The sequence below is a fragment of the Ochotona curzoniae genome, unplaced genomic scaffold (assembly GCF_017591425.1).
Source record: "Ochotona curzoniae isolate NIBS_2020 unplaced genomic scaffold, NIBS_Ocur_1.0 contig_4877, whole genome shotgun sequence".
NCBI classification, from domain to species: Eukaryota; Metazoa; Chordata; class Mammalia; order Lagomorpha; family Ochotonidae; genus Ochotona; species Ochotona curzoniae.
The window spans coordinates 1,355,607-1,378,330 of NW_024466409.1; the positions used below are offsets into that span (position 1 = coordinate 1,355,607).

The window sequence follows — 22,724 nt, forward strand, 5'->3', positions numbered from 1 at the left end:
TTTACTATTAAGAACTAATAATAATAGAAGAAATAGCAATAAAAAGGTTAATGGCCCATCTAAAAGATGAGATTTGAGTCTTAAAACTTGCAGATACTCCTCAGAGACTATTTAAATTCACATGCATTTCTCTGGCAATAATAGGATACATGCACATGCATTACTGCTTTGTGGAAAAACAAAAAATAAAATATGATAGTCATGACAGGATGAACCTGGAATGGCCTTACACAATATTTCACACTTTCTGCAAAGTACCACAATGAAAGGCTCCAACATTTGACATCACTATCTATTTTCAAAACAAAAAAATACTAAAAGTGATTACTTAAAGCAATTATTAGTGTCACTAACTGTAATTAAGGACTCCTTCAGGATAATTACTGTTAGAGTGGTGCATCAAATGGGTCAGAATGGGATGGGAGAGGCCAATATGTAAGCGGAAATAGAGCAGAGTCAGAAACACCATCTCCATGTGGGATTGTGTTCAAAGGGCTCTGGTCCCTTGAGTTTCCTGCAGCTTCTACAGAGGAAATAACAGGAGCCCTCCAGCATTTAGCTGAGTCTCCTGGAGCCATTTCCCAAATGAGAGGCCAGAGAATTATCTTGTGGAGTGACTCATTCTCAGAAAGCTCTTTGTCAGCAGAATTTGTTTTTCTGCATTGCTGTGCTGCATCCAAGAGATGATGGAGCTATCCTCAGGAAAAGGAAGGAGATATGACATGTGAGAGCCGGAAGCCCTCTGATGCTGGATTTCTGATAGGCATCCACCTGACATTTCTCCTCTCTCATCTATCTCCTCCTAGTTTCAAACGTCTTTGTCCTAATCATTCAAATGAGCTACAGAGGAGCGTGTGGGAGATTGCCCGTGGATCTCTGCCTGTCTGGGTATGTGGAAGGTCATAGACTCATGGCACACTGTGTCCCAAGGGAACACCCTGACAAAAATTCAGCTAATGGAGACCTAAATGCAACCTGTCCATGGGTCATAGAGTGGTAAGCTGCACCCCAGTCTCTCTTCTCTGTATCTGGATGAGCTGTTCTGGGACTCCCTTGATATCAACTGTGAGAAATCAGGTGCAGTCCACTTCACCTGCCCGCCTACCTGTTATACATAAGCCCAGGCGACGTGCCAGCTGTGAATGTTTTGTATGACCTGTGGCATGATTGGAGGAAGGTCTAGAGAAATAGAAGTGTCTTTTAGCCAAAGAGAGTGCCATTGTGGGGTGGTAGGAGTCATGGAAGATGCCCCCTGCTTTGTCCTTTTTTATTTTCTCTAAGTTTTGGCTTGCACTACAATAATGGACATGATCCATCAGACTGTGGTGGTTGGTGCTCTGACCTCATCCACTTAGTGGTCATGGGGGCAAGCAGGTCAGGAAACTCCCAAAGGAAGAGAAGGTTGCCTCTAACATTCTTCTAGGAAACAGGATGAAATATAGACATTGTTACCCAGGATTGGGTCTCCTTTTTCATTTGGTTTCAATATTATCTTCTTTTGTATGCCTGGCAAGATCACAGTGGGAAATTATTGCCTCCAAACTTGAAGACATGAGTGGTACTATGCAATGCAACAATCTAACAATATGTCCAGACTTAGGGAATATGCCCATGCAGAGTAAAACCCTTTTTCCACTCCTGGATTTAACAGACTGTGTACATGACAGTAATAGTTGCACAGAGACAAACCACATTTGCATATATGGAAACCTGCTCAGATGGAGGAAGAGACACTATTTCTACTATCATTGTTAACATACAACATCCCAGTGTGTAATTCAGGGTGCAGAAATAAATATAAAACCAAGAAATCCACTCTTTTCTTCCCTTTTATTAACATGTGGGGCATTTGTCGTCCTAGTTGATCAGAAGCAAAAGTAAATGTATTCTACAAATGAAGGATCTAGATGTCATCTCTTGAAATATTAAGTGGCTAGAAAAGGATGAAATGACAATTATTATGGCAAGTGAGACTAACCACACCATCTGCTTTCATCCCCACATATCCTGGCATTTTTCTCCAAGTATCATTGAATCACTTCTCCTGTCATCTTCATCAGTGTTTTTGTCCTGCTTGTAAATTGCTTTTCTCTTGTCACTTTTAAGAAGCAATCACCCATGTTCAGCAAAAGGATTTCAAACAGGAACTTAATTTTAAGAGGCAAGGCATATTCTTTTTGGTCACACTATTGTCTCAATGTTCCAAATAGAGACTTGATAGTGTAATATCCTTCAGGAGAGGGTTTGCAAGACCTGGGCTGGAAGCTCTAAAGCTTTAAAAACCACAACTACAAATACTGAAGCTTTCTAATTGCTAGAAATGTGACCTCACCCATCTGTTTCAACTTGGCGTCCATGTACATTGCTTTCCAGTGTGAGGTGAAGAAGAAAAACTATATTTCTGATATTCTCAACACCTCGTATTGATTACATCACTTCAACCTTCTCATCATTCAATACCCAAAATATTGTGCCTTCCAGGACCATGCAATATTTGGGATTTTTTTAAATATAAATTTCTCAGTGCTGTTATATAACATAAGGCAAGTGGTGATGGGCTGAAAGCAGCATCTTCAATCCCTGGTGGTCTCTCACATATTTGGCTCACATACATCTTTATTGGGGGTTCCTTTGAGATAACAAACAATATTACACAGCACAAGAGCATGTATATTCAAGGAGAGCAGGGGCAAACATTTGTTCCTGCTTTTCATGGTGTATTCTCTAAAAGTTGTGTGTGTGTGTGTGTGTGTGTGTGTGTGTGTGTGTGTGTGTGTGTATGTGTGTACACACAAGCTCTTCTGCCTTTCAAATAAAATGAAATAAATTGGAAATGCGTATGGAATCTTAACATGTCTTTCACTGAGCATCACTGCCTTGATAGAGCATGTAAATATAGTGTAGTGTATATCCAGGAGATCAACATTAATGAACACAATGACCTACATTGCAGATCATATTAATACTTCATCACATTTTTATGCATTCGATTTTAGAATGTGATGTGTATGCGTTGTAATTCAATTTTATTTTATAATATAAACATGATTCATATAATCATGACATTTTTAAACACATGGAACTGTTCCTTCACTGTAAAAAAATTATATTGGGCTACTCCTTAAAGATTTTAGTTTGACTCTCCTCACTCAGTAACTTAAATCAAGAACCACCCAAACCAAAGCAAGTAGGAATCTTTTCTTTTGTTTGTTTGTTTATTATTACATTGTCTGGTAGTATTCCTCCACAGGGAAGTGCTGAGATTTGTTTCATGGAATAGAAGAAAAACACATTTTGTTGGTTTCCAACCTAGCCAAACACATAAAGCAAATGTAAAAATGTATGAAGTTGGAGGTGAACATCATTTTCTGCCGTCTTGGATCCAAGACAGGATGGATTTGTAAACTGCTATGGCTAACGGCATATTGACCTTCTTCAGAAAATGCAGTGCCTTCCAGAATAGTGGTGTCATCTTTCTCTATAACTGTCAATAAAAGAAAGTTCAAATGTTGATGAATATTTAAGCTGAGAATTAATTTTATCTCACCATTCTTGGAGAAGTTATGTTTAAACCTCTTATTGATATTTGTGGCATCTGTCTTCTTATTTGTGTCTTTATTTGATCTTTCCTCTGTGTGTTTAATTTCCTCTTCTGATACAGATAAAAGTCACACTGGATTAAAGTCCACCATCCTGAACCCATTTCAAGTTAACTGTTCTCTAAAACCTCCATATCCAACCACCATCGAATTTTAGAATAATGGGTTTTAGGTGAATATGTGGCTATGGCAGAAAGACAATTTAGTCCAGAAAAGCATCCTTACCAGATGCTCAAAGAGTTAAATATTTACAGCTCAGATGACATTTATTACAAAACAAAAAGTGTTCCAATATGAGTTTATCCTGAGGTACATAAAGGCAATTCATGAAACATAAGATTCTGTGCTTTGAATATTGAAACAATATATATAAGTCTTTGGAGTAGGGAGGAGGTATCCTAGATTATATGCAATAAAGTTTATATCTCCATTCAGCTAACAAAAGATAAAAGAATGGAAGATAAAAGTGGTGGCTTCTGATTGATGGAGACTTTCACACCAGAGACACAACTTCTCATTTAGAATGAAAGTCTACACAGAAATGCATTTCTATACTATAAGGAAGATCTGGAAAACCAAAAAGCAAAAGAGATGTCAGTTCTTGGTAAGCCTTGAAAATCTTTCTTTTTTTTCAACAGATTTATTTATTTGAAAAGTAGATTTTCAGAGAGAAGAAGAAATGGATGGAAAGATCTCCCATCTGCTGGTTCACTTCCCCAAACAGCAGTAACAGACAGCACTGAATCGATCCAAAGCCAGATGCCAGGACCTCTGACAGATCTTCCATGTGGATAATGTGGATATAGAGTTCCAAGGCTGTGGGCCATCCTCATTGCTTTTCCAGGCCACACACATGGAACTGGATGGGAAATGCAACAGCTGGGTGATGAACCTGTACCCATATGAGTACTGGCTCTTCAAAGTGGAGGATTAATCAACTGAGCCGTTATACAGCCCTTCCTTTGCCTACCTTATTGCTTGCTTATTGCTCCCCATAATGCAATCAGCACTCATTTCTATTGGAATTGCCATCTGGTTTTGTTGGCAGTTAAGTTCAAGAACAGCCATTAATTCTAGGTACGTGTGTGAAATGGAATGGAATGGGATGGGAGGGGCCAGGTTTATATCTGAGTTTAAATAGTGAAGATGCTGAGAAGATTCGATGTCTGAATGAGTCTCTGATTTGTTTTCAGTTGCTGCACAGGAAATAAAGATTTCCACTGCTCAAAAAGCTTCACTTGGTTACTGCTGTTAATGGCAGTACTTGTGGGAATCTCCTGATTTAGAGAACAGAGAAGATTCCTGTGACATCATTTCTGGAATTCTTCACCTGAGAAGAGAAGAACAAAAAACAAACAAACAAAAAAAAGGTAAGACTACTTATGAAAAATGTCTGACTTCCAGGTGAACGTTTTCCTCAAACTTTATAACCCTGATTTCCATTTTGAGGGGCTATAAACAAGGTTCATGGACTCTCCTCAGGAAAAGATAGAATCCTGACTTTGAAAAGTGAATGCTGAACGTGCAATTATTGCAGCTCCAAATGAAGTTAAGGCCACCTTTCCCCATTCTGATCCATCTTCCCAGATTCTTCCTTAAATGTCAACTATCCAAATCTGCAGTTTTGGAGAGAAGACCATTTCTGCTACTCATTTCTGGAAAAGATGCCTTGCAGGCAGTGAGTCTGAGAGCTGAGCTACCATCAACCCAGGATTCAATGTTCAACTTGTTGTTCAAAGTTGTTATCCTCCTTTGTGCATCCTGCAAGGTCCCTGAAGTTAATAAGTGATTCAATTTGTGGTAGCTGAGGAACACTTCATGAGATGACTGTTGATAGAGCTGGGAAGATTAAAGAGAGTGGCATTGTCAAGTACACTAAGGCTAGCCAGAGTGAAACATCATTCTCATCCTTAACCATAAGGTTTATGAAAATAGCAGTTCTAGAGTTACTAGGGAAAGAATAGCATTTCTGGAGCTGGAGAACCAGGGCAGGAGAAACAACCAGGTAAAGAAGGACTGCCATTGCCAATCTGTACCTCACTGAACGACAGCAAAGAAATCTTGAAAACCCAACTGTTTCTTCTTGCCTCCAGCCTCATGCAGGTGTATCTCTCCCAAGGGTTCATTTCAAACAGAAACCAAAAGACAAAGAACCCCATAGAAGTCACTACCTTGTGATAGAAAGTATAGCAGAGATGTAAGAAAGTCTTTGTTGCAAGTGAGATTACCCCTCACATGTTGATGCTCCTCCTTTCTTTGTTTGAATATTACAGAATTCTTTGCCTCTATCTTCCTAATCAAATACCACGTTTATGGAGTTATAATATCCATGTAAATATAAAATTCATTGATAATTGAAGTCAACTAAAAAGAAGAAACACTATATTATTGTGCAAAGGTAAACTTGGCTGCCTTAATAGAAATCCAACAATCATGCTAATAAGTAAATGAAAACTGTGCTTGAAGCTCTGAAGCATCAGAAATCAGAAAGGAATGAATATATTGGAGCAAGCAGGAATTTTTGTAGCCTCTGTTGTTTCTCAGGTTCTGTGGTCACAGGAAGATTATTTGGAATCTCCTCAGAAATTAAAAAAAAAAAAAAGAAAGAATGGGGGCTGAAAGAGCTGACCAACTCAGAATGTCCTCTTCTAGTGGTCATGTTCTTGAGACATGATCACAGGAAGATCCTTTATTTTATCTGCAGATTTTTCTAGTGTGGTCTGGGTGACCTAGAGAACAAGAAAAGCACTGGGGCATGATGGTAAACAAAAGTGGAAATCTTTAGTCCTTACAGAGCTTCCGTTTTGATGAAGAAAACAAATACCTCACACACTAGAAAGAGAGGTACACACTGAAGTGTCTTTTATTGGACACATCAGAAGCTCTGGCTTTCCATTCTCTTCCTTTTCAGGCACACACAACTGGAGGCATCTGTTTCTTTAAAGGAGCTGATGATGGACACATGGACTCCTGGATGCTGCTCTGAGCCTGCTGAGGAGATGCATCCCCTTTCCAGCAGGTGCCTCCTCTGCTGTTGAGTCTTCTGGATCTCACAGTCACAGCTGCCTTTGTGAGAGAGGCAAAGTGTCTGGGGAGTGCTTTCTGTTTCTAGGTAGATTCTAATTGCCTGCTTCTTTTCTGCCCCCAGTTTAATTGACTTCCCTGATCCTTTGTTCCTGGAGTTTGCTTTCCCTAGATTTTATTTCCATTGACATTTTGATTTGCGTGCTTCAGTTTAATTTCTAAATCACTCATGTAAGTTGGGTTGCATATCTGTTCAAAATGTAAACACCTGGGCAGCTTTGCTGAGTGCATAGGCACATTCTCCAAAATTAGGATTAAATCAACCATTTTATGGTACAGTTCCAAATTCTAAAAGATTAAACAAAATACTCATTCTCACTTTACATGCTTGTGCAATAATAGCAGATGAGATCCTTCTGTTCATTGTCTTCTTCAATTTTTTATTGATGATTTATATATTTTTCATGAAGTGAATAATTTTTGTGTATGTTACAGGTACAATTCTAAGGTGACCACATTTCAATTTGTATCTACTCTCCTTTCTTAAATTCTTCCTACTTTTCCTTTGCAAAGATATAATTTCACTCCATTCTGTAATCAGACATAGTTCACCACTACCCATTATACTGAACAAGTGAAAGGAAGACAATCATTTTAGGAAGTATAAAAACTGCTAAAACAATCGTTACATAGAAGGATGTCCCTATCACTGCTAAATAACTCTAACTCTCCAGAAAAATTACAAGCATTTTTGGGACACTAGTTTATTTTACCAGTAGTAATGGTCCATTGGATCCCTCCTGCTCTGAAAGACTGTATTTCATTCTTTATTTAAGGCTTAGTAGTATTTCCTACTGTATTTATTTATTTATTTTTCTTTTTTTATTAATTATATTGCATTATGTGACACAGTTTTGTAGGTAGTGGGATTCCCCCACCCTTCCCCAAACCCTCCCCCCCCCCCGGTGGATTCCTCCACCTTGTTGCATTACCACAGTTCAAGTTCACATGAGATTCTTTCATTGCATACATATACCAAGCATAGAGTCCAGCATATTTTTGTCCAGACAAATTCAACGGCTTATTGGGGAGACCATCTCTGGTCTGAAGGTAGATCCGGCAGGGTATCATCCATATCAATTAAAAGCCCCGACATAACTTCAACAACAATTTATAACGTTATGAAATTAATTGACATAGTATTGAGTAACCAACATGTTAAAAAAATGCAAGTTCTTTACCACATCCTGTGACTCCTTCGTTGACATTTCAAATTTAGTTTATTCACAACCGGGTTCCATACACCTTAAAATGGCTATAGATTACTATTCAGCTGTCTTGTGTCTATTTTCATTATAGTATTTAGCATTATAGAGTGTTGAAGCATAATTTTGTTGAACTTGACTTTTTTTTTTCTGGGTAGTCTAGACTGGCTTATAACTCTAACAAGACATATGTCTACAGTTTAGGTGAACAGCTTTAGGGGGAGGTGTGCAGAGAAATCCTCAATACCCTAGTGAGGAGTAACCAATCTTTGTGTCCCACCTAGTAAGGTATAAGTGAATGCACGCTGACTGTTTCCTGTCTGATTCCATGCTTTCCTTGTTGTTCTCTAACTATTCTATAGTTTGTTTGTTTGTTTGTTTGTTTGTTTTGAGGGGTTTCTGGAGCGATCCTGATGGTCATTACAAGAGGGGGTGGGGACCCAAGGTTGGAACCAAGCGAGGACCAGAGAAAGCTCCCCTCCCTACTCACGAAAGAAGTTTATAGTTCTTCTGTTTCTGTGGACTGCTCAGGGCTCTGGCTGTTGCTTTGACGCCCTTGGATCCTGCAAGAAAGGATTTGGACTTCTTTCATCCCATGTGGTGGATCCAAGCAGGAGTGGATGATCTCAGAGTTCTTGGCCTCTGAAGGCACTACAACTCCCTGTAGTCTCCTTGGCAGTTGGGATGTTGTCCTTGGTGCTCGTACTGGTGGTCCTTACTGAGAATCCGTGAGTCTTCAGGGTTGGGATACAAGCCTCCTCTTGTTCCCCTGCTCCACTCTGGGGTCCCCCCTTCTCTGTGCATATGACCTCCTGTTAAGAGGTTGTCAGGATCGCTCTTAATTCCCCTTATATGTCTTTGTTGTCTGACTATTGTCTAATGTTGATTCGAGTCTGTTGTCTATGAGTTACCAATTATGATCCTAGTAGGTTATATTTCACATCTTCCTCACACATTTTAGGGAGGTGGGAGATTTCTCTGGTCTCCCTCCCCACTATGGGATAGCATAGGGTATTAAAAGAACATTAGGTTTTACAGTTCTTTGATGTAGATCCTAAGCAGACTGACTTACATTGATTGTTATTTCATTGGTTACTTCACAATATTTTATTGCATGTAAGATAGGCTATTTGAGGATGAGATAATATTACATTTTACATATACTGTTTTTCATATTGACATCATATCATCTTAAATTAAGGCAAACATGTGGTATCTAACCATTTGGGATTGGCTCATTTCCCTTAGCATTGTGGCTTCCAGTTTGGCCCATTTGGCCACAAAGAACTGCATTTTTTTAAAAGATTTATTTTTATTATTTTTTTATTGGAAAGGCGGATATACAGAGAGGAAAGACAGAGAGGAAGATCTTCTGTCCGGTGATTCACTCCCTAAGTGAGCACAATGGCCGATGCCATGCCGATCCAAAGCCAGGAGACTCTTCCGGGTTCCCATGCGGGTGCAGGGTCCCAAAGCTTTGGGCTGTCCTCGACCTCCTTCCCGGGCCACAGGCAGGTTGCTGGAAGCGGGACTGCCAGGACAGAACCGGCGTCTATATGGGATCCCGGACATGTAAGGCAAGCACCTTAACCACTTGCGCCCACTGCGCCGGGCCCTGTTTTTTTTTTTTTTTTTTTTTTAATAGGTGAGTAGTATTCCATGGAGTAAATGAACCATAGCTTTCTTATCCAGTCTTCCGCTGATGGGCATTTTGGTTGCTTCCATGTTTTTGCAATTACTGATTGTGCTGCTATACCACAGGTTATTTAGCCAGTGATCAGTTGATAGACATCTGAGTTCATTATATATCTTAGCTATTGTAAATTGAGATCAATCAGCATGGTGTTACCAAGCACTCTTTAGCATGCTGATTTCATTTCTTGTTGGTGAATCCCACCCAAAAGTGGGATAACTAGGTCATGTGGTAGATTCAGTCTTCTAAGGCATCTCCGTTCTGTCTTTCATATTGATTTAACTAGTTTTCTCTTTTACCAAAGTATTATGGAGTGCATATTTATACACATGCTTCCCAGTGCTTATTATTCTAATTGTCTTTTCATTTTTCTCTTTTGATGATAGTCTTTTTGGTGAAGTCATGTGGTTTTTATCTGCATTTCCCTAGTGCTACAGGGCTTCAACACTGCTTCATGTGTCTATGTGCCGTTTCAGTTTTATTCTTTGTGCAAGTCTTGTTCATGTCCTTTGCCCATTTCTTAACTGGATTGTTGTCCTGTCCAGCAGGATAGTCAATGGGGGTCACAACCAACCTAGGAGAGAATGACTGGACAAGAGACATGAAGAATGGACAGTAAGACAGGATGTCTGATCAAGCCGTCAGTTTATTGATTTTAATTGAGGGCTTTTATATTCTTCAGTAACTAAGGAGGAAAGGAGGAAATCAGTAATTGCACAATCAGTAATTGCTCCGGGAGGAAAGGAGAAACTGGGATGCAAGCCATGGTCTCAAGACCGATTGTTCTTGAGCAGCCACCATATCAACAATAGTGTAGGTAACCAGTAACAGGATGTCAGCAGGTACAGCATAAATCACATTCTGAAACAGTTGCTAGAAACAATTGAAGCTAAGCATGTGATTAGTTTCATAACCTCTTTCCCAAGCATCTAGCCAACCGCAGGTTTTCCACTGTCCCATATATTCAAAATGGCTTCAGTGTGGCTATAGTACACGGCTCCTGACAGATTGTATTTTCTATTTTTAAGTTTCAAGAGCTCTTTATAGATGCTGGATATTAATTCTTCATCTGTTGCATAATTTGCAAATGTTTTCTTTCATGTGTTGGTTGCCTTTTTACTTTGTTGATGGTCTCCTTTATAGTGCAGAGGCTTCTTAGTCGTAGCTGCATCCAGCAATATTGTGTGGCATTTTGCACTAGAAATACACATTGCCTCCTTATTCCTCCATCTTTGTTTGCAGATTTCTTGAGTAGCTACTGTATCTTCCAAATGGAACAGACCACATAGCACCAAGCAGTAGAGTGCTCCTTGTACACAAAAAGCTGACAACTCAACACGTTTATTTCTATAGGAAGCCTGGCCAGCCATTGTGCCTTCCCAGGCTTGCAGGCTCATAGGGGTCTGTGGATGCAAGCTTGCTGGGAGCCTAGGTGATGGCTCCTTCATGGCCATATTTGGACTTGGGGCTGACACAGGAAAAGACAGTATGAGCCTGGGAATTTCCCCATGTGCTTAGTCCCAAGAGTAGTGAGGGGATGCAAAGGAAGAGCTTTGGGATAGCATGCTAGTGTGGTATGCTGGCAGACTGGGCTTCAGAAGCATTGGATGGGCTTTCATCGTAAGTGGGTGAAGGGATAAGGTCCCAGGCAAGCATACCTGTCAGGAAGTTGTGACTCGAGTGGGAAGGCAGAGTTCCAAGCCAGCATCCCCACCCCTCACTGGAAGTCTGGGCCTCAGATGACTGGACTGGAAAATCATATGCTCCCAGCACAGGGTCTGAGAATTGGTCAGGGAAAGGGGTTAGGAGATGTGTGGGAGGGAGGGAAGAAACTGAGAAAGTGTACTGTTGGTGAGAAATGAATTCTGAAGAACTTCCATTGACAAGGCCACTGTACTTGCAGGTAGGTGAGGGGATATTGAGAATCAAAGTCATGCAACAGACTCTAGTTATTGTTTGTGTTCCCAGGAACACCACTGGTGGATTTATGAGCATGAATTCAAGCATCCCAGTCAGCCTCAACAACATCACAACTCCTTCACCAAAACTTCAAAAGGAGATCCTCATCCTGTACTGGCTGATACTTGGCATTGCTCTGCTTGGACTGCCAGGAAATGGGACTGTGCTCTGGTTTCTTGGCTTCCGCATGCACAAAAATGCGTTCTACACCTACATTCTCCACCTGGCTCTGGCCGACTTCCTCTTCCTCTGCTGCCAAGTTGTGGATTCACTTCTGGTTCTAACCGGAGTCTTCCATCCTTTGTCCATCAACACTCCTGATAACAACCTCTTAACTACTGCAGAAGCCCTTCTCTACATTGTGAGCCTGAGCATCCTCAGCACCATTAGTGCTGAGCGCTGCCTATCTGTCCTTTGGCCCACCTGGTACCGCTGCCACAGACACAAAAGCCTGTCAACTATCATGTGTGCCCTCATCTGGGCCCTGTCCCTGCCCCTGGGCATAGTGAAAATAACCAGTTGTCTCTCTAATGTTGATTATAGTGAAAATACTTGGTGTCAGATATTTACCTTTGGTGCTGCAGTCTGGCTGCTGCTTTTATTTTTGATTCTCTGTGGATCCAGCCTGGCTCTGCTGCTCAGGGTCCGTAGCTCTCAGAAGTTGCCCATGACTCGGCTGTATGTGACCATTCTCCTCACAGTGCTGGTCTTTGTGCTCTGTGGTCTGCCCTGTGGTATTACATGGATCTGTTTCATGGGGAATAAAAGTGTTTCAAACAATTACATTCCTGATTATCATGTGGCAACAGTTCTTCTGTTCTGTGTTAATAGCTCTGCCAATCCCATCATTTACTTCTTTGTGGGCTCCTTTAGACAGCAAAAGCAAAGACAGAACCTCAAGCAGGTTCTCCAGAGAGCTCTGCAGGACACCCCTGAACTGGGTGACAGTGGATGCAGCCGGCCCCCGGGAGCCCTGGAGATGTCAGGGAGCAGCCTGGTGTAGGATGCGACCCTTTCTCCACTCACTCACAGTTTAGTTTTTGCTTTCTTTTTCTTGAAAGTTGTGTTATTTTTTTTTATGGTGTGTGTGAGAGAGAGTATTTCAACTACTGCTTTACTCTTCCATATCTCCCCTGTGAGCAAAGGGCCTAAGAACTTGAACTGTCCTCTACTGATGTCCCAGGCATATCCAGGGAGCTGGATTGGAAGTGGAGCAGGCCAGATTTGAATCAGCACTCATACAGATGCTGGTATTACATTGCAAGAGGTAGATTAGCCTTAGCAGAATTAGACATCATGCTGGTCTCGAATTTGGCTTTTAAAACCAATTTTTCCACTGTCACAGAGATTTTTTTTGTTATCTTTATATTTGATGTTCAGATTGTTGAGCTAATAATCCTCCTTGTAAAAATTAAGTGAGAAGGTTCCTCTTAACCACTTACTGATATTTTGTATGACTGGCATCCATTGAGGCTTCACCCAGTCCCACAGGAGCTACATGAACTTCACAACCCAAGATTTTCCCACTTTTGTAAAATCTTCACCTTTAGTAGAAAGCTTGAAGCAGTGCAACAAAGAACTAAAGAGTTTTAGTCATTGTACCTCATGGAGAAATAGATATCATTATATTTGTTACCACTGTCTTTTTCCTCTGTCCTATAATTTGTCTTCCTACAATTAAAACTATTCAATTTCTGCATAATCTTTAATTTTCATGCACTTTGGTATATGCAGTTGCTTAGCAGCTGAATGGTAATGAATAACCTAATGGATGAATATAACACCAGTTTTTAACACCAGTTTTTAAATCAAATCTGTTAGAAGTTTGCATTTTCCAGATCTAAGTCACCGTCCTAAATGTATCGATCTTACCATTTTCAACATTTATAAGCATGATGTTAACTGTTATAGCCAAATAAATAAGCCCCATGCATAGACGTCCTTCTGTGGTTTCCTTCCTCTTGCCTTCCATCATAATTCTCCCAGCTTCCCTTCCTTTATTCTCCCAGTTTTTTCCCCATCTTCCTTCTGTGGGCTTTCTTATCCCTCATGGCAGATTTCCAAATGGCTTAGTTGCCTGATTTTCTTCAGGACAAAATATTTCCAACTAAATTTTGTCACTAAGATCTAATACCATTAATTTTATTAATTTGAGAACACATCATGTTGAGATATGAAGAAACAATGCAGTATGGCTCTCTACTTCCAAATCAAATATGGACTATCAATGAAACTGTCAAATATATTTTTATAATAAGATACTGGACTCTGTAAAATTGTCCATATCTATAATATCAGGATACACTTAAATAGCAGAATGTTGTACTTAAGACTATCTACAAAACACTATACTGTTGTAATAATCTAAGGAAAATCAGTATGTGGGGGAGATTACGGGAAGTGTAAGGGAAATTCCAGAGCTTGTATAACAATAAAATAAAAATCGAAAAATTAAAAACAGACAAAAATAATTTTGTCATGAATATTTTTAGGTTATATCATTGATATTGTTTATAGCCCTGTCTGTATTATTGGTGAACAGGTGTTTTTGTTTTGGGTTTTTTTTTCTTTTTTTACATGTTATTCACCGAATTATTCATTTAATGAATGATTAAACTTATGATGATAATATAAATTAAAACATAAATATGTGTAATCTTCTTTTGATAAAACAAAATGCTATCAGAAGAATTCGATGGGTAACTTGGTTGTATCATCATGATCAAACCAGAAAATGAGAAGCATGGGATCATACTTTGTGAAACATATTTTCTGGGCAGAAGCAAGCAGCCTGTATACTTCTAAAGGGGCTCTTCGGGGGTTTTGTTGGTTTGTTTTGTTTTGTTTTGTTTTCATGGTGACAAAAACCAGATCTAGGTACACATTGATTTACATAGCTCCTGATACTAACATTGTATATATAGCACACCTACCAATTTGCATGAGCCAGGGATTGGGGCAGACTGAGTAGCACCAGGTTCCAGCACCCTGCCAATGAAAGTCAAGACTGGGGTCAAGCCAGGTTACAGCATCCAAAGGCAAAGACCAAGACAGGTGAGGGGCTATGCCAAGCTGGATTAGAGCAACCATTGTCACTCTCAAGATCTATGGCTGGGAAGAGGCCTAATTGGGGAGTTACAGAGTCACCCTTGCTGGGTATGGTTCTCACTGGTGAGTGTGAAGGCTGGAGTGAGGACTGCTGTCTAGTCTGGGCATGGCTGCCATATCCCCCGGCAAAAGTGTGGACTCTGTCTGGGGTGCACCTGACTGGGCTAGACTCCAACACCTACTAGTGCTTATGAGAACCAGGGTAGGTATAGGAATGGGCTAGGCTAGGTCTCTGCCCCTGCGGAACAATGTGTGAGCTGTGCCTGGGTTTGAACCAGGTGTGGCTGGGCTGTAACACCCAACAATAAAACTGAAACTGGCTGGAGGCCAGTCAGGAAAGGTCACTATTCCTGCTGGGACAGGAGGTGGACTAAGTAGGGCTGGCCCATGAATTCACCAGTGGGCAGGAGCTCTGGTATTGGAAAGATTCTAATAGAGGAACTTGGGCAACTCCTCTGTCAGGACACAGTCCCTGCAGGTAAGCACAAGAACCATGATAAGGAGCAGCCTGGACCAGGCCAAGGAATAGTACCAACTGGCTTACATCAGGTGCAGATCGGGGACAATCCAGGATGGGCCAGTTCATTTCACCCACTGGCAAATCTGAGTGCCAGAATGCAGTGTGGGTCAGGTCAGGTGGGTCACAACACAACCTAGTTCACATGAAGACAAAGACTGAGGACTGGATGGCTGGGCTAGGTACCCACCAATGTGAGTTGGAATTGGGGGTGAGATGGGCCTACCCAGGCTGCAGCACCCATTGGCAAAGGCCGAGAAGAGGCAGACAACGCCAGACTGGGCTGCAACACCCAAGTAGCACACATGAAAACCAGTGGGAAGGAGGCAAAGCTGGTAGGGGACTGTGGAAAGCTCCCCTGCTGGACCACTACTCCCTCCGTAAAGCATGAGTTGGGATGGGGCAGACGAGACTAGGCAGGGCTACAACACCTGTTGGCTTTATGTGGGCTGGATCAGGGGCAAGCCAGGCTGTTGACTATTGTTGAAAGTTGATTGTTCCTACTGGTTCATGTACAAGTCAGAGTCAGCATGGGTTGGATGGACTTTGCACAGCATCAACTGGAAGATTCTAGCATGGGGGGAGGGGGAAATTCTGTCAATTTAAACTGCAGAACCACCAGGAGAGTGCAGGATCTGAGACTGGGAGTAGACCCATTAGGGAAACAGAGGACACCTCCCTCCTGGGTTGCCACTCCCACTAGTGAGCATTTGAACCAGGAAGGGAAGGCATGCTATACAGAGTGGTGTCCACTGGCATATGTGTGGGCTGGATCGCTGGGCTGGTTAGGTTGAACTAGGCTAGACAGCCCATTGACAAGTACGAGAGCTAAATGAGATGTGGGACACACTGTACCAGTCTGCTGTACATAGTGGCATGCACTGAAATCAATGCAGGTGGCAGGCTTGGTGTGAGTCTCTCCAACTAGGCTGTAGCTCCCACTAGTGTACCTGAAGGCTGAGTGTTTGGTGGGTAGAATCGGGCTAAAATCCAACATTCATTGATTTGTGTAGAAGACAGGACTGGGGACAGAACTGACCCAGTAATTGTAACCACCACCATGTGCAAAAGCTGACTGGGGCGACAGACTGTGCCAGATCCTGTATTGCCAAGCACACACGAGTCAGATCTGGGAACACCTTAAATGAAGTTTATTTGGTGATCTCCCAATGGAACTGATGGACTCAGAAGCCCAACCATGGAAAGAATTGCAAGTTCCATAGTGTGACCGTGGAGTGCATGAGTCAGAGCTGTGCCTGCTCAGTGGCTTAGATGGAGCAGTGGACAGCATATCCAGGTACACATTGAGGACATGGCAATACATTGAAGTCTGCAGAGGACACATGGTGTCATAACAAAGGTCGGAGGACAGAACAAGTTTATCAACTACCCCAGCAAAATGTTGGCAGTGAATAACTCGGCAAATGGAGACTCTAAAGTGGACTATATCAACCAGTATATTCTGGAGAGATTTCATCGTGCTGGGAGTGGCAAGATCAGTAATAATTCAAAACTGTGGAACTATTGAAACCTCATGAGCAGGACCCTCAGAGCATGCCCCACATCTGGTACCCTGGTCTCATGTCAGGTGGCTGTCCTGCATCCCAGGTGTAGAGGCATTTGGAAGGCTGAGTGTGGCTTCTCCCCTTATGTCCTCCCTTCCCCCAGATACAGGAAGGATAAAAACAGAATGTGAAAATGGTGATTTTCACCCACCTTCCTCTAGCCCTTGACCATAATCACACTAATTAAATATGTAAAAATCATAAAAAATAAAAATAATTAATCTAAAGAAAGAAGTGTTGAGGAGCATCCTTATCTTGTTGCTGGGTGCCAAACAGATCATGCCACACACAAGTGTAGGTTCTACTAAGGAGTCTATTGGCCAAGCTAGGGGATGTCAGTACTCCTTACTTTAGGAACCACAAGCATGTTCAGAGTCCCACCTTGCTAACTTTTACCTGTAGATATTAGGCAAACATTCAATTAATGGTAGCAGAAATTAGCAAATAGAAAGTCACAATGGCAAACCATTCTGAATAGAAAACCTGAGAGGAACAAATGGTCATTAATGTGAAATATTTCTATTAAACTTTAGACCTATGTACCACCTCCCCAGCAATATAAATTGTACTAAGAGAATACAATGAATGAATGACCTGAACACATTTACAAGATGGGAAACCTTCACCTTTTCTTGCCTTCTCTTCCCCCATTCCATTATTGCTAGGCCTCAACTCTTCAGGAACTCTTCAAAGTATACAAATCAAAAGTACAGAATTTCTTAATATTGGCATTTTTTGTAACTCTTCCAAGCAGTGAGCAGAGGATAAGGAATACAGACATATGAGAACCATGTTCAGCGGCTACTTCTCTCCTTGGAGTGTGTCTGTAGGAAGCCAGAGAGGAAGTGGGTACTCAGGAGACTTGGATACGTGGAATGAGAGTGACAGAGGGGCACAACCAAGAGACTGTATCCCCTCCCATATTGGGCCTTTATGGGGGGTTTGGGAAGACAAAGATTACACAACAATGCAATACCACCAGCCCCTGAGGCTCCAGGTGATATGTAATGAGCATTATTCGATTCATACATGGGCAGAAAGGATTATATAAGTGGGGAAAATGTGGTTTCCAAACTCAAGATCCTGAACTAGCTGCCTAAGACCATAATACTCATACTGGAAGTAAAACCTTCAATTTTTTTTTTTTGTAGTTGAGTATGATGCTGCTATGCATTTGTCATATGCAGCCTTCATTATATTACAGAATATTTTCTTTATTATTTACTTGGTTTGAGCTTATAACCCTGAAAGTATATTGAATTTTGTCAAATTCTTCTTCTGGGTCTATTGAGATTGTTCTGGGAGAATTCGAGGCTCCTCATTCCGACAAGGAAGTAACCCTAACTACTATTAGTCCATCTAACTATCACATTATTACTGTGTGGATATCCCATTCATTTTGTGTGGAATCAGATGAGATAATAGGTAGTTAGGGCCTCTGGTATCTGGTGAAGTTACTTTTGGAAAATACAAAATTTTTGTTCTTCTCCATTTTACCCTTTCGAGAGAAGTTCTTCTAGCATTGTCCATGACAAAGCAAATGGGCCACAAGTCACACCCTTCTGACAAGGAACTAGACTGCCCATTGTGAATGATTTTCTCTCTCTACCCTTTGATTCATTATGTCCCTATTCCTGAGATGATGCTTAAAAAAGTGCCACTTCCACCGTTTTCTTAGGTTTTGCTGCCATGGAGATCGCTTATGTCATTGTGGCACAAAGTTTCTCTCTCTCTATTAATTATATCTTGCTTTGCACACTGAAATTGTCCACATAAAAATTATTCTTTCATCTGAGGCAAGATTCCAGGTTGCTGTTATCTTTTCCATTGCATTCCCTGGAAAAGAGCTAGCACATTGGTTTTTTTCATACCTTGAAGCAACTTAACAGTCAGAACTAGAACTTAATGGAGCTAGCAAAAGATTTAGTCACCAATAAGATGAAAACCACTTTAAAGTGTTACAACTGTGTTGCTTTATCAGAGGATCCAATTTTAATCTCATGTAAAAGGATAAATATTTAGAAAAAGTTGCAAACAATACAGGTTAGAAAGAGAGAGATAATGGATTCAGGCCTGTCTCCAGCTGGGGTGGGGAGTCTGATCCGGCCAGCTGTAATCAGCAGCATTCTCCTTTTATTCTGGAAATCAGCAACCAAGAAGAGTCAAGATGAGCTTCTGTCTCCTGCTAGATATTTCTGACAGAGCCTGCAACAGTGCAGCCAAGAAACTGGCTAAAAGCAAGAAAGAACAGGGAAGGGTCAAAGGTATTCAGAAAACAAGTTGTTAGAACTAAGATAGCAGAACAGAGTAAGGACACACTTAACAGATAAAGAATCATTAGCTAGGGTGAAGCAGAGAAGCCATGATCCCAGGAAACGGGAGAGGACAAGCTGATGGCAGGGGGAAGCCTGGAGACCCATGGACATAATTCCAAGAAGACAACCACACTTTTCCCACACTTCCTCATTATCCCTTCATACTTCTCTTTTCATCATTACTTGCCTTCATAATTTCCATTAACTCTATACTCACAAGCATAATTTTCCATTAATCATAATAGTAAGATCATTAATCATAACATTCAACAAGTAAAAAGAACACATATTCACTGGGTTATAAGAATCCCAACACAAAGTTATCATTTCTTTCCTACTCTTTATTGTGTGTCCCATATTAGCTGTCACAATCAGCAAAAAGATATAATTTATAACTCTCTGAGACTGGCATAATTTGCTAAGCATAATAGTTGTTAAATATGCATACTATATTTTGATTATTTTAATACAATTTGCATAACTTAGTCCTGATGGGGCTCTGAATGTCCCTGAAGAAAATATATTGCATATTGACAAGTTATTGAGACTCTTCAGTGAGGATAATTTAGTCCCCAATTTCTCCCCACATCATTTCTGAGCAACCGGGGCTGTCCCTTGTAAAGAGTGCATGCTGGACATGGACATTCCCAGATGCCTTTCTGCAACTCCATCGAGAATGAGTCATCCTTTCACCTGATTCCTTTGATTTTCTGGTTGTCTTTGTGTGAGAGAAAAGTGCCCTAGGATTCTGTTAGCTGTTCCTAGTTTACGTCAAATTACATCTCTTTATTTCTTACTTTGCTCTATTCAAATTCTTTTTCTTGCTGAGTTTCTTAATGCAAGACTATATTTTCCCCAAATTTTAGCTGCTGTCTTGAGTGGAAGTTGAAAATTATCATGTTGCTTTTTTCCTGTTTCCCAGAATAATCAACATAAATATGAATGGTTCTCAATGGCTGATCATAAGGATGGATCTTGAGACACCTGCTGAAATAAATCCACATGGTGTGAGCAAGAACTAATCACTCATATTTTCTGTGCTCTAATTCTATAGTTTGTTAAATGGGGAAAATTTAGTTATTACCTCAAAAGCTCTTTATCAGATGAAAATAAGACAATATCTGGTAAAGTCCCACTTTTATCTTCTACTCAAACAGATATGAACAGTTCCTCTTTCTCCAGTTATAATCTGCAAGAGCATCTTGTGTAATATTTTACACCCTGCATTTTAACTTTCTCTTTTCACAAAAGCATACATCAGCAAAGGAACCACTGCCAAAGATTTCCTGGGAGATAGAATAGAAGAGGTATGTATCCACAGCACACCATTTATTAGCCCTTTCATACTTCCAAAACCATACTTCCAAAAACTTTCCTCCTGTGTATTGCTGTGTCAAGGCTTGTATGTAAAGAATTGTCTGTAAGCAACTGCTTTGTTTTCAGAACTCTTTAGCTTTAATAGGTTATTTTATCTCTACAAGCATGTTTCCCTCCCCTGTAATGCCAAGAAAATAATTCTCACCTGTGAGGATGACCTTGAGAACCCATGATCATAAAGAACATAAGTCATGTTTGCATGAACACAACAGGTGAGTTTGTAAGCATGAATGCAACTTTCCAGTCTGAATAGGCCCTTGCTCCGACTTGTCACAAAAAGATGCTTCTCTTGTGCCTTCTTCCCACATCTTTGTCCTATTAGTGTTGTCGTAAGCTTGGCTGTGCTGTAGTTCCTGGATTTGTGCATTCAAAGGAATGTAATCTCTGTTTTCCTAGCCTGCTCTTGACCCAATTTCTATCCATTTGCAAGCACAGTGTCATTACCTACCTGATTTTATGTGTGAATTGATCTTTCACCATCTCCATCCCCAGCTTCTTTACCAGTAGGATGATATTTTCCTGAATCACAGATCTTAGCATGCTCATTGTCATTAGCACTGGAGCACTGCCTAGCCATCCTAGGATCTGTCTAATACCACTGTCATGACCACAGGCACGGGATTTTGTTCATGTGTGTACTGCTGTCAGTCCTATCATTATGGTGTGGAAAGAGCAATGAAGATTGTGATCTCTGCTTTTCTCACAATTAAAATTTCCATGCAGACTAAATCAGGATCAGTTAAATCATAAACCTCTTGTTATCAACAGAGACTCTTCAAGAGAGCAAGACTTCAGAAACATTTATAGTGCTTTAAGCACAATTTGAAAGAGCAGAATGACAGAGAACAACTGATCACAGGGTAGAGAAATCTACCAGAGGCTGAGTTGTAATACTGTCCTACTTGCCCAAGATGAAACAGAAAGCTGTAAGAGTGAGACGGGTAATTATCAAGTTTTCTACTCTCCAGATAAAACTCAAGTTTCCTTGCTATTTTCATGATGAGACCGGAAACTCAGGCAAATGAGATTGGAATTCTTGTCTTACTCAAGGCAACATTTGGGGAGAAAGCAGCATTTTGTACACTCTTAAGGAGACTCTCCCTTTTTATTTTCATTAGGGACCTGATTTGAGGGCCTACTAGCACTAGCCCACCTAACTCTTCATGTTTCCCCCATGAGAATCTTGAATAGGTGCCACTGTGGTTGGCTGCACAACACATTGGAGAATGGTTAGATGGTCAGACACTTAATTTCTTCCTCAGCAAAATCTGGAATTGTTATGTTTCTCACTGGATTCAGCTTTACTCCGCTGGTAGCATTTCTGTGTGTTTCTTACTGAATTCTACTCTCAGGTTGTATGTGACCACCCTGCTCAGAGTGCTGGTCTTTGTCATCCAGTCTGCCTTCAGACACTCACTAGTTTCTCTTTATCTGGAAGCATAATCATCTTGATGCATCCCTGTCCTGTGTAACCCTGTATCAACTTCAACATTTACTTCCTTATCAATTCATTTAGAACAAAGTAGGAGCAGGCAAACCACGCAGGGGATTCTCCAGAGGACTCTGCAGGCCACTCCTAGGAGGATGAGGGAGACAGCTTTGCTCAGGGTTCCCAGAGCATGTCAGGAAATGATGAAGCGCCTCTACCCTGGTCAGTCACACAGAATTATTAACACTGCCATGATGCACTTGCCGATCACTTGCTCTTCTATCATTGTACACAAATGGAACACCTCAGTGATGCCACAGTGCCTTAAAATAGATTTAGTGTAATCTGGATTTTTATGTTTTCATTGGAGAACACTTTGCTAATATGACTTACATCCTTCTTGACATCACCATAAATTTCTTATCTTTTTATTGAATGCTTTCACTGCACAACTTTAATGATAATTGAAACCATAAACTCTTTATTTTTAATTATTTTCTGCATGATGATATATAAAACTAATATTCCTTTTTTTCCCTCATATCATGCTGCTCTAGGATTTGCCTGTTTTTGTGTTAATGGCATTGCTGCAGACAGAAATCTGGATTGTGAATGAGGACATTTTTCTATCTTCAAATCAATCTAGTTCTTTTGTTCTGGGGAACAAAATGGCTTTTCATTTGAAAGAGTAACATGATTTTACCTCTAGATTTTAAAAGGACATGTAGCTCATCTGTTCTAGCTGGCCCATAGGTTTCTATTGAAAAACATTCCTTGTTATCTTACAGACCTATACAGTCATAAAAGGACTCTGAATTCTTTAAGATTATATACAGAATATTCTGAATGTAACTTTTAATTATAAAATATATT

The 22,724-nt window shown here is 40.7% G+C and overlaps 1 protein-coding gene across 1 annotated transcript; it reads left to right on the forward strand.

The window, feature by feature from the left end:
* The first annotated feature begins 11,574 nt into the window (after window positions 1–11,574).
* LOC121161822 (mas-related G-protein coupled receptor member X2-like) lies at window positions 11,575–12,543 on the forward strand. The gene has a single exon (XM_040988451.1). The coding sequence runs from the start codon at window positions 11,575–11,577 to the stop codon at window positions 12,541–12,543; it is 969 nt and encodes a 322-aa protein (XP_040844385.1).
* Window positions 12,544–22,724: the final 10,181 nt, after the last annotated feature.